At 34.1% G+C, this 11270-nt stretch overlaps 1 protein-coding gene across 7 annotated transcripts; it reads right to left on the reverse strand.

Moving 5' to 3' along the window:
• Positions 1 to 393: 393 nt before the first annotated feature.
• LOC139820087 (glutamyl aminopeptidase) lies at positions 394 to 8978 on the reverse strand. Of its 7 annotated transcripts, none has more exons than XM_071790057.1 (18): positions 8683 to 8978; positions 7882 to 7991; positions 7437 to 7669; positions 7167 to 7328; positions 6044 to 6372; positions 4338 to 4758; positions 4057 to 4204; positions 3698 to 3974; positions 3416 to 3586; positions 3256 to 3353; positions 3031 to 3165; positions 2621 to 2922; positions 2470 to 2555; positions 2253 to 2377; positions 1874 to 2086; positions 1550 to 1790; positions 1333 to 1465; positions 394 to 1245 (listed from the first exon to the last, which is right to left on the reverse strand). In XM_071790057.1, the coding sequence occupies exons 5-18, from the start codon at positions 6267 to 6269 to the stop codon at positions 852 to 854; spliced, it is 2970 nt and encodes a 989-aa protein (XP_071646158.1). In that variant the 5' UTR covers positions 6270 to 6372; positions 7167 to 7328; positions 7437 to 7669; positions 7882 to 7991; positions 8683 to 8978; the 3' UTR covers positions 394 to 851. The 7 variants fall into 7 exon arrangements, with proteins under 7 accessions (XP_071646158.1, XP_071646155.1, XP_071646156.1 ...); XM_071790054.1 differs by having other exon boundaries at positions 7882 to 8049; XM_071790055.1 differs by lacking the exon at positions 7437 to 7669.
• Between the last annotated feature and the right edge of the window lie 2292 nt (positions 8979 to 11270).

Here is an 11270-nt window from a genome sequence, read left to right on the forward strand (position 1 = left end):
AAACAAGTTTGTGCACTGTATTATGATAAATTAAAAGACTTTATCATCCCTCTAGACTATTTTATTGACCATAACAGGCCAATTGAATGGGTATTAAACCAATTATAAGAGAAATAGAATGTAATACGATCGATCTCACAATAGATCTGACCTTCACAAATTTTCACATATATGGAGGGGTAAAAGCCATAGTGGTGTAAGTCAATTTTTTCAAGATATTGACTCGTGTGCATAGATGCAATCTATACAATATATAAATTACATTTATGCACACGAATCAATATTTTAAAAAATTTGACTTACACTATAACTATGGCTTTTACCCCTCCATATACGTTTATAATTTTCATGTCTGACAATCCAATACTCACAGTCAAGGAAAAGAATTACCAGTTAACAGTATAAACATGCTATATTTAATCACAAAATTATATTTCTATAAAATTGTATATATATCAGTATCAAGATTTATAAATGCGTTCCATAAAAGACCTGTGCTTCGCGCAAAATGCATATTGATGCTTTTGTATTTGTGTATAATAATCACGCTGCCACAGTAATTACTAATTACGTGACAGAACATTTGATCACAATGTAATTTCAGCATATTAAATACAGTCTTCTTATCCATCGTATTTGCCAGAGTAATTTTCTTTTTTTCTTTAAAGTCAACATATAAAATCACAATTAATTCACGCTGCCAATAATTTTTGACAATTGAGGCATATAATACCAAGATTTAATAAAAAATTATTTGTTTTTTATGAGTAACTGTTAGAAATCAGTATACATTAAAAGAGTCTGTCTTTCTTTTCAGCTTGCATATTGAGATACTTTTGTTGGTGCGTTCATCAGGTCTTACGAATGCCAGTTTCTGACGACCAGTTTTCAGTAAGCCAATTTTTAAGTTTTTCAGTATTTCTAGCGAGCCATTTAATATTTTTCGAGACTGTCTCAAGAGTCTTGACTCGACCCTCCGCACCGGCACCAGCTTCAGGATATTTCGCGAAGAAAGCTTTTATCTCGTCCAGCTTAGTTTGCGTTGCAAAGGTACTTGTAATAGATGGTATAAGTTCACCGAGATAACGATCGTTCAATGTGTATCTGTTCACCAGGAATTCCCAGTTCTCGCGCACCCAGTCCCACACCAGCGATGTACCGTCGGGATTTTTCGAAATTGTAGTCAAGCACTTCAAGAAATCTTGAGTGCGGACAATTTTCTCATCGCGCGCTTTAGTGATGTAGCTTAAATGAAAGAGAAATATGTGTTATTTGATTTTAAATTAAAAAAAATATATTTAAAAAGTTGTCGATAGTAGACTTAATACTAACTCCTTTAGAATTTCGGTGGAATGTATGCCTGCTAATCCTATCATTATTTTATTTTTCTCGCTAGGATCGGTCTCCTCTTCAAATAGTTTGAACATGGCATTCCAGTCGTTTTTATCCGAATGATAGCGCATACCTAACAAAAGATTTGCGATTCATTAGAATTTTTTTTTATAATCGGATAATACAGGAAATTTATGATTACATTAGATAGACCAACCGTAGTAATAAACCAATTCGCGAATATCAGGATGCGTCGCTTTCTTTAGTAACAGCCATTTCTTGAAGAGTTCACCGGCTGTTTGCAGGCATTCGGATGAACCCATTGCACAGGCCAATTCGAGTACCGGCGCTCGCACTCTATTGTCAATCTGCGTGAATGGCACGTCGTCTTCAATGGAATCATCGACGGTCCATGTTACACAATCATAGATGGTTTCTACCAATTTTGCGACGAAAGACTAGAATTGTATTATATACACTTAAAAATGACTTTTGCGACGACATCGGAAGGTAATTTGCAATGCTTTGATTGATATATTGCCTGGAACGTGTCTGCAATATTTGGTTCACTCGAGGAAGTTAACAGAGTGTGCATTGTCATCAATTTCGATCTCGCAACCGCCCATGGAAGAGTTTGATACTCCTCGGTGAGGTACACACTTATATCCATCACGATATTGTATTCGAGCTCACCGGCATCAGCTAAGCTGAACAAGTCGTCCAAAAGATTCGCTCGATCCAACGACGATATTCTCTGTAATAAAAAAAAGAAGAAAAATATAATAAGAAGGCATAAAAAATAAACCCTCGAAGAGACTAATTAAAAAGTAAAAATAACAAAGTAATGCATTAATCTGTAAAATTGTAAGTTTTTATTTATAATAACTCTTGCATTAAACGAAAAAGTAGCGTAATTTTACCATAAGGTGAGCCCGAAGCAGCTCTTTAAATGTTATCCATTCCTCGTTATAATTAACTCGATAATAGCCAACTTGACCCGCATTTAATTTGATCCACCTAGTACGTTCGTCGACCTCGATCGTCACTGTAAAACAGAATTTTATAATAAGAAAAGAGAAAATGATATAGAAATAATTCGTACAGAGAAATTATGAATTATTAAATTTAAATTCAAACCTTCGTTCTGATCCTTGTCAAACCATACAAGAGTGGGTACCTCGTTTCTGTTAGTGATATATACGATGGGCACAGTCCATCGATATCTGTAAGATGTAACATGATTTTGAAATAAGTTTGCCGATTATTGCCTCGAGATAAAATAACTCACCCGTAATTTGATTTTGCGGAATCGGATTTGGCGTCTTGATCATCCAAGAATCGTTTCTGGGTTAATACAAATTTATTATTTCCGGATTTTTTCACGTTAATAACAGGGTAGCCTTCTTGTCGCGTCCAAGTGTTCATTATAGCTGTTACGTTTAATTCGTCTCCAACCGAATCTTGCAAAACATTGAAGAGATCCGCCGTCTCCGCATTCCCAAGGGCATATTTATTCAAATAGGTACTAATTGCACCGAAAAAGACATCAGATCCAAAGAAGTTCTCCATCATGCGGATTACAGATGCCCCCTAAAATAGGCACCAGTTCGAGTAAATAAATGAGATAGAAAAAAATGACAATAAGAAATTGGTAAGAAGTGCAAAATTATAAAATAATATGTTATATAATCCATATACCTTTTTATAAGATATTCCATCAAAGAATGATGAAATATCGTCTGCATTTTGGACGTTATAAACTATAGGATGAGAGCTCAACTTTGCGTCGGTAACGAACACTTTCTGCATTACTTCAACAGGAAATTCCTCCATCTGAAAACAGTATTTATATTATACATATATTTCCTCTCATATTTTAAATATTTATATCAATGTTCGATTAGATTATATTAAAACACCAACATATCCCTGGTTTGGTAGAATCTCATTTGAACATTTAGATGCCATGAATGTAGCAAAACCCTCATTGAGCCATAAATCATTCCACCATTTCATGGTAACTAAAAAAAAGTATGTCTCTCATATTTTTATTAGCCACAATTGATCGATATAAAATATTTACCGAGATTTCCAAACCACATGTGCGCCAATTCGTGACAGATCACGTTAACGACATCGCGCTTATCATAAATAGAGTTATGACGATCATCATAAAGAATTCTTGTTTCCCTATAAGTCACTAAACCCCAATTTTCCATAGCGCCGGATACAAAATCGGGAATACTAGCCATATCTGCAAAAGAAATGATTTTATAAATGTACGTACTTAAAAATAAATCCACCGAGAACTTTAAATGTGCATGACAAGTTTGTATTTTTCCGTAAATTTTAGTTGCATATTTACCGAGTTTTGGCAATGGATAATCTATTTTGAATAAGTTTATGTAATATTCGATAGCCTTCACGGCAATATCCAATGCAAAAGCTCTTTTCTCCCTCGACTGAATTCTTGTGGTATAGACACTGACCGGAAATTCTTCACCATTTAAATTCTTTGCCATCTTACTCATACTAACGAAATCACTGACAATAAAACAAGCTAGGTACGTCGACATGCGTTTTGTAGTTTTTGCAAAGGTCACTGTTGCTAGACCACGTTCCGGTGTATTTACCGCAGTGCTCTAAGGCAAAAAAATAACTTCTCAATAAACTGTTTAATAATTTTCCGAAAGAAATGACAATTAATATCAAAAATTCGTATACCTCCACATTCATATTGGATAAGGCACTGTAGCAATCATCCATAGGATGAACCAGCTTTATCGAAAAGTGTGCCTTAAAATTGGGTTCATCGAAACACGGGAAAGCTTGTCTTGCATAAGTTGGCTCGAATTTACTAGTCGCAATATACCTGTTGATTAAAAAATATAGGGGATACATTACAATCATAAGTCTATTCTGTCATGTCATCAAATAGAGAAACTAATTAAATTCATCACAAAATTCGTGCATCACTTATTAGTAAAATGACAAGTTTGTATTACCTGGTTTCGTTAGCTTTATACCGATATTTGCTGATATAGAATCCCACTATTTTGTCTTTTAGACTTCCCTTAAATTCTAGGTTTAACTTATAAAATCCGGGTTGAATCTCGTTTTCAGTTGATACCACGAAGATGTCATATTTTGTGGGCTTGCTGACGGAGGAGATTTCAATTGTATAGTCGTCATTTAGGCCGTACGTTTTTAATTTCGTCGATGTGATGTTGAGATCTTTTTGATGAAGAGCTATGGTTCTTCTGTTGTCGTTGACTTGAATAAGGATGGTCACATTTCCGGAAAACGTGCCCTCTTGAAGGTTTGGATGCAAGAGGAGATCGTACTCGATAGGTATGACTTCCTTTGGCAATCTGAAGCTTTCATCGGGATTAGACATTGTTGTGTATGCCTCTGGTCTATTCGAATCTATAAACAAAATTAATGTCTGTAATAATTATCCACAAATAACTGTCGTGTGTCGCGCGCAGATAAATATTAACGCATAATCTCTATAGGAACCACAGTCTTTATCTGTCTGATTAATCTCATATGCTGATGTAACCAACAAGGTAACAAAAAAGCCTTCTCTATTTTTCTGAAATGTAGATTGAATGCAAAATTTGGCCATCAGTCGATTGAACTAAAAGTTTGAGGAGAGCTATAACTAAATCGGAGCGACGAGCTGAATGAAATATGTTTGGAAAGCGATGCATCATTATGGATTGTCAGTGAAATAATATTTGCAAAATCCGAAAAAATATTTGTTCGATTTGAAATTTGAATTATCACATTGCAAATTATTGCTGTAAAATGCGAAACATTGTTCGAGTTTCTTCCCGAACAACTGAACATGAAATCGGAGCATAGTCCCGATTGAATGTCCACTTTCTTTCGATTCAAATAATTTGTACACAACGAACATGTCTGCGTGTCTAATCGATAACTGGACTTTGAATTTTAAAAGTCAAGGCCACCTCCGATATCCAGAAAATAATCTCTCAAGATAGTAAGTTTGATAACAGTCAAGTTAACCTGTTTTCTTAAAAAAGAATTCTACCCAATAACATTTCGTATATATGGTTTCTAGTGATATTTAGTTGTAATCTACGCTTCGTTGAATAAATAAACTTATATAATAAAGTCTTCTAAAAAATTACTTTCGCGCAGCGTCAACTAATTATCAGCTTAAAAACAGTATTCTTAACGACAGACAAAATCTGTTATATTCTTTTAACTGTATTGAATCGACAAATCGTTCAAATAAAATATTTATTATTATTATTTATTTTTAAGAACCAAAAATCTATCTACTCCGTGATAGATCGCTGACACGTTTGTCTAGCGGAGAAATACTCCAGCAAATTCTGAAATATTGAGAAGAAGAGCCTACGATCAAAGCACTTTTAAATCTACCGCCAGCAATCACAATACTCGTGACATAAGAAGAAGTTTGTCACGTTACTGGCCGAGTTGACAAAGCACAAACACATCGAGTAAACTTTCATTGAACGCGCTTTGAACGCTTTCCAACTTGTATTTCGCGAGCGGTTTTATCAATCTGCTTGCGGAGCAATCTCCTTTTATCGAAAACTTCCGAATCTGAGACATGATTAGTAAGCACGACACAATTTTAACACAAAAGCAATTTCTGAACGTAAAAATTACTCCACTTTGCCACTGATAACAGGTGAATTTTCCGGTGCTCTCTCACCGTGTCGATCGTGGCTCGCCGCCTCGACGGTATGATCCAGCAAAACGACCAACGTCGCCAGGCAGGTGCAAATTAAACTCAGGACAAAGCAAGCGCCGCAGGTAAAGCAGAGGAGCGCGGAAACGACGTTGTTACGACGAAGCGACTCCGATATCGTTGATGCTGATGCTGAGTTGAAGCGAGGCGCGCCGCCTTTCGGTCGGCTCTCGACTTTGTTGCTGCCCATTATGTATTTGGGTGCGAGGGATACCGCGTGATTTAATTCACTACCCTCAGTTTCTCAAATACTTTTACGCGAAGCGTAAAGCAGATAATCGGTTTTCGGACACCTGAAAAATCGATATATAGTTGATTATAAAATCAGCGAGACAATTGTACTCGATAATTAGTATTCGGAATATGAAAAATGTAAACGTGGAGTTTTCAAATATTTTTAAATGGGCTTTTTGAAAATCGACGACCATATACGTATAATTTTTTTATTTTGAATCACAACTTTGGAGACGAAGCAATTAAAGTTCATCGACTATTTATCACAAGTTGAGAGTTACTCGGTACATTTCGCTATCCGTTTGATTAAAAACAAAATCGCATTCAAAATGATTTAATTCGTAATACTTAGTAAGAATAACAATACAATTAGCCGATTAGATACTCTTCCGACACGCATGATTGGTAAACATGCATAATTGGTCAAAATGGGTCTATGTATGTGCTCCAATTTTCCGTGACGCAGACAGCATCTATGCGCGCTTAATGTAGGTAATGGATGACGATACAAACTCTCTTGGTGACTTGTTAGAAATAAATTATTGCAGTTAAAAGATTATGCACTGCGTCACACTATAATACACTATAGTGCACTCGATATGCAAGATAGATTAATGCGTGGGTCTACCTAACAGCATGCACACGTGTTGCTTCGCGCGTGCAAACTCCGATTATTAGACATAAGACATACTTTTCATTTTACCGTTAAAAATTATGAAAAAAAGGATATTTTCCTATATGACTGATATGAGCACAATTTCATAAAAATTAATTCCTCATTGCACTCAAAATAGATTATTACTTTGGCTCCAATTTACATATTTATAAATAAAATTGCAAGTAAAATGTTTACCTGACGTTTTCAAGAAATCGGATGGTATGACATTGCGCTGACAGCAAAATAAATCGTATTCTGAAGTTAGTAATTGTAACAGTATCAGAGACCCTCAAGTAAGAGTCTGGCCACTGATCGACTGTGTGCTGATTGATATTGACAAACCACGGCAGAACCAATCTAAAATAAAACAAAGCAAAACAAAAACCTAGCCCATATTTGTTATGATTTGACATACAAAACATGTCGTCTCATGTGTCTCTAACTAATATAAAAACTAATACTAACTAATATATAAATATAAGAGAAGTCGGGGCTATCCGGGTCAAACGCAGATCATCGTGCGTAACATCAGTAAACTGATTTATTAATCCTCTTAATACATTAATCCGTTACGTTTCGGCTCAGTTTTGAGTTTTGAGCCATCTTCAGCCGTTACAAAAGTTAGTTAAAACGTTCTCAGTTCCATATGGTGAGTTTCCTGATTCAACAATCAGAAACATAGATCAAAAGATCCATATCTGTAAATTTGTTAAATTAAAGTTAAGATATTGAAAAGAAACCTTAGCCCTGACTTCTCTTATTTTAATCTCAAGGGTCCTTATATTACTTTATATAAATATAGAGTGCATTGTTTTTAAATGCAGCCGCTATTATTTGTCAAATTGACTAGACTTTTACTTGAGATCCTCTAAACAGTATAAATAAAACTACGAAGTTTAATGACGCTCACCTTGCTTGTTTGCGCTTTCTAAAACTCGTGATCTTTCGTCCTCGGATTACTTCATCGCGCGCGCTACTCGCATATCGAGTAACAAGTCGATCATAGTATAAAACGGAATTCTGCAAATATGCAATCTCTCGTAGTGTTTTTATGGCAGATGTTCTTATCTCTGTGTGTCTGGAAAATTTCCGCGCTATATTAAATTTTCCACTATCTACCCGATTAACAAAATAATCCGATTGATTTTAGCAGATGCATCACTTTCTCTTTTTTTTTTGTCTCCTCGGTTTCGTATCACTCTCCGAGAGGTCAAAGTGATCATAATTTAATTGTGCTGATATCATAGAATTTTTTATTAGACTTATAATAACATTACGGAAGATTAGAAGTATTCTTTTTTAGGACGATAAGAAATATATAATATAATTAATGGTATATATTACGTCTGCGCGTACGTTGCAAAGATTTTATCTTTTTCCCAATTGTCATTGATTATTTTACGTTCTACAAATATTTATAATTAAAAAGATTCGCAAAAAATATTCGAAATGAATTGTAAAACTTCTTATGCACTCTTTCCGAAAATTGCCATCAGAAATGTCACTAATTAAAACAATTTTTTTTCTTATAAAAATAAATCACAAAGAAAAAACTACAGTCTTATCGATCAATAACGTTTCCCAGAAAATATTCATTTATCGCTGAACAATAATGTGCCCGATTTATTACAGATTTCCTTCCAAACTTTAACGATTTTATTGTCACATATTCTTGTTTGAAAATAAAAACACAGAAAAATATATAGAATACCTATCTTATCCTCTCATTTTTCTTTGAACATCATAAATGTATAATTAATTCTTTTGCACATATGTTCTCTGCGTGTATATATAATTTGCTTCCCATAAGCTCTTTCCTTGCACAATAAATTGAATGAAGTGCACTACGCGAAATTAGAAACACTATAAGAAGCAGTTAAACACAACGTGAGAGAGATTCTTAAATTCAGAAACTCGCGCGTGGAAACGTCTCTTAGCTAAAGACCCATCATTCAGTTTCACTTCTCGATCTCCTTCTCGTTCTATCATCCGAGAGAAACTGCGCGTCTAACTGCCGTTGGTGACGGTACGCGAGAGCCGATTCGCTACGGCATACGAAAATCGTTCTTAATTGGATATGACACAATGTCGGCGACACGGCCGACTTGCATTCAAATTCACGAGCAAAATTGGCTTGAATTAACCGTCGCGTACGCATACGTTCATTAACATCCGCCGAAATTGATGTAATTAACGATCCTTGGCCGCGAGGCGAGACTAATAAGTGGAGCGCACCCACACTGTATTTTTGAAAGTACATAATTAGGATCACTTGATTCATTCATATTATCGCATTACAAGATTAAATCATATACATGGACGATTTCACGTAAAATTGGAATACTTTTCTCGAATCTTTAATTTTCTCACAGTTCTACATGATATTGCTTAATATTAAAACATTTACGTTTATATAAATTTTCAATATTATAAACCATTATTACCAAAAATTTGAAGTTCATATTTCAAAGTCTTGAAAATGTTCTAATTGTTAAAATTTAAGCGATAGAAAATTAATTTTGTCACAAAGCTTATTCAAATATTAAGATTATTTCCATTTCTTTAAGAATACATTAACAATACATCAAGTATTGAAAAAAACGATAATGCTATTTAATTTTATTTGTAAAAATAAGAATAGATAAAAAAATTACCAAGGAAACTTATTAACACTAAAAAAATTACATTTTTCAAAAGATTTTGAAAAAAGAATAAAATTTGATGTGTGATTTTCACGTTTCAGATAATGCCTTATTTCATAAGGTACAAACCACAGAACTTTACATAGTGTTCAAGATAGTACGTATAAAGAGAATTATTCTGAGATTGTTTTATCTCCTTTCTGAATTTAATTATGTTATATTTTACAGTTGTTTCCTCTTTTATTATATATAGTGTACTTTTCCGGCTTCTATCTATTACTGGCAAAAATCTAATTTAGAAATATTAGAAAAAGATAAAATGTATTATTACAAAGTATTTCTTTGATAATAAACATATGTGTAATATAATGTTCTCTTTAAATTTTATATTTTCAAAAAATTTATTCTTTTTTATCTTTTGTGTATTTTTTATTTTATAATCTCCGATTCTATGAAAAATTGTGAAGTCTTGTTTAACAAAAAAACTTTAATATATTTAATAATTTAAATTAAATATTTTAAATATGTGTTTTATATATAAAAACCAGTTAAAAAAAAAAACTCCACAAAGCATGGATTGCAACAAGAACATTATCATTACACACATCTCGTCAAAGCAATATCTTGTAATATTTCAAAGATAAAAAGCTTCTTAAATATATCATAATTTTGGGATTTATATAAACTGAAGAAATCTTAATAAATGTTCACGTGTAATTATGGCATTAAAACTTAAATAAATACATGTTTCAAAATTGTGCAAGTAATATTATCAAAAAGAAAAAAAATTCACTTATTTGTTGTTTAATTTAACAAGGAATTATTAATACATGAATCGTGACAGTTGCAGAAAGTTATCGCATTACCGATGCATTTCTTGCAATTATGGTTGCAAATGTCATAATAGCAAGAGTACCATTATGGAATAAAATTGCCATAATTGCTGATGAAGTTAATATATTTTACTTTCTCATCACTTACAGGATTCGGAATTTACGATTCCACAACGCTGTTATTCTACAGATCTTCGCGATAAATCTTTATAGGATTGCGAAAAATATGAATGACTCGTTATATGTGCATCCGCCGGCGAAACTCGTTGCAAGGATCGTAAAACAGTCACGTCCGACTTTCGGCAAACTGTCGAATGTCGTAGCCGAAGCTTATGCACACGCGAGAATGTACCTTTATCGCGAATTGCAAATATGTAGTGTACGATCGAAGCGATCCCATGGGTGCGCAGCACGCGGACAGGGCGAAAATCTAGAAACAACAGAAATTTCATAATGCAGAGTTACGTAAACTTGTGCGGATGTCGTAAAGGTGCGACTCGTTCCAAGAACCCGTGATTAAGCAAAGCAATTATTAGCACTTTACGGAGGATACACAATCTGTGCGATCTACGACGAGGGATAAATTGCAATTTCGTCACTTTGTTACCTTGCGCTTGTGTCGCGCTCCCTGAGAGAAGTGAAACGCGGGATGGCACACCGATTCTCGAGTAATTGGTAGTTAAATCGTAGTAAGCAAACGCAATTAATGAATCTAGGATTGTGTTATGCAACAATTAGATGGGAGTATGTATATGTATATACACGTACGAAACAATTACAATCCTTGCATCAATCCATGATACTCTGTAAGATAATGACAGTTG

The sequence above is a fragment of the Temnothorax longispinosus genome, chromosome 10 (assembly GCF_030848805.1).
Source record: "Temnothorax longispinosus isolate EJ_2023e chromosome 10, Tlon_JGU_v1, whole genome shotgun sequence".
NCBI lineage: Eukaryota > Metazoa > Arthropoda > Insecta > Hymenoptera > Formicidae > Temnothorax > Temnothorax longispinosus.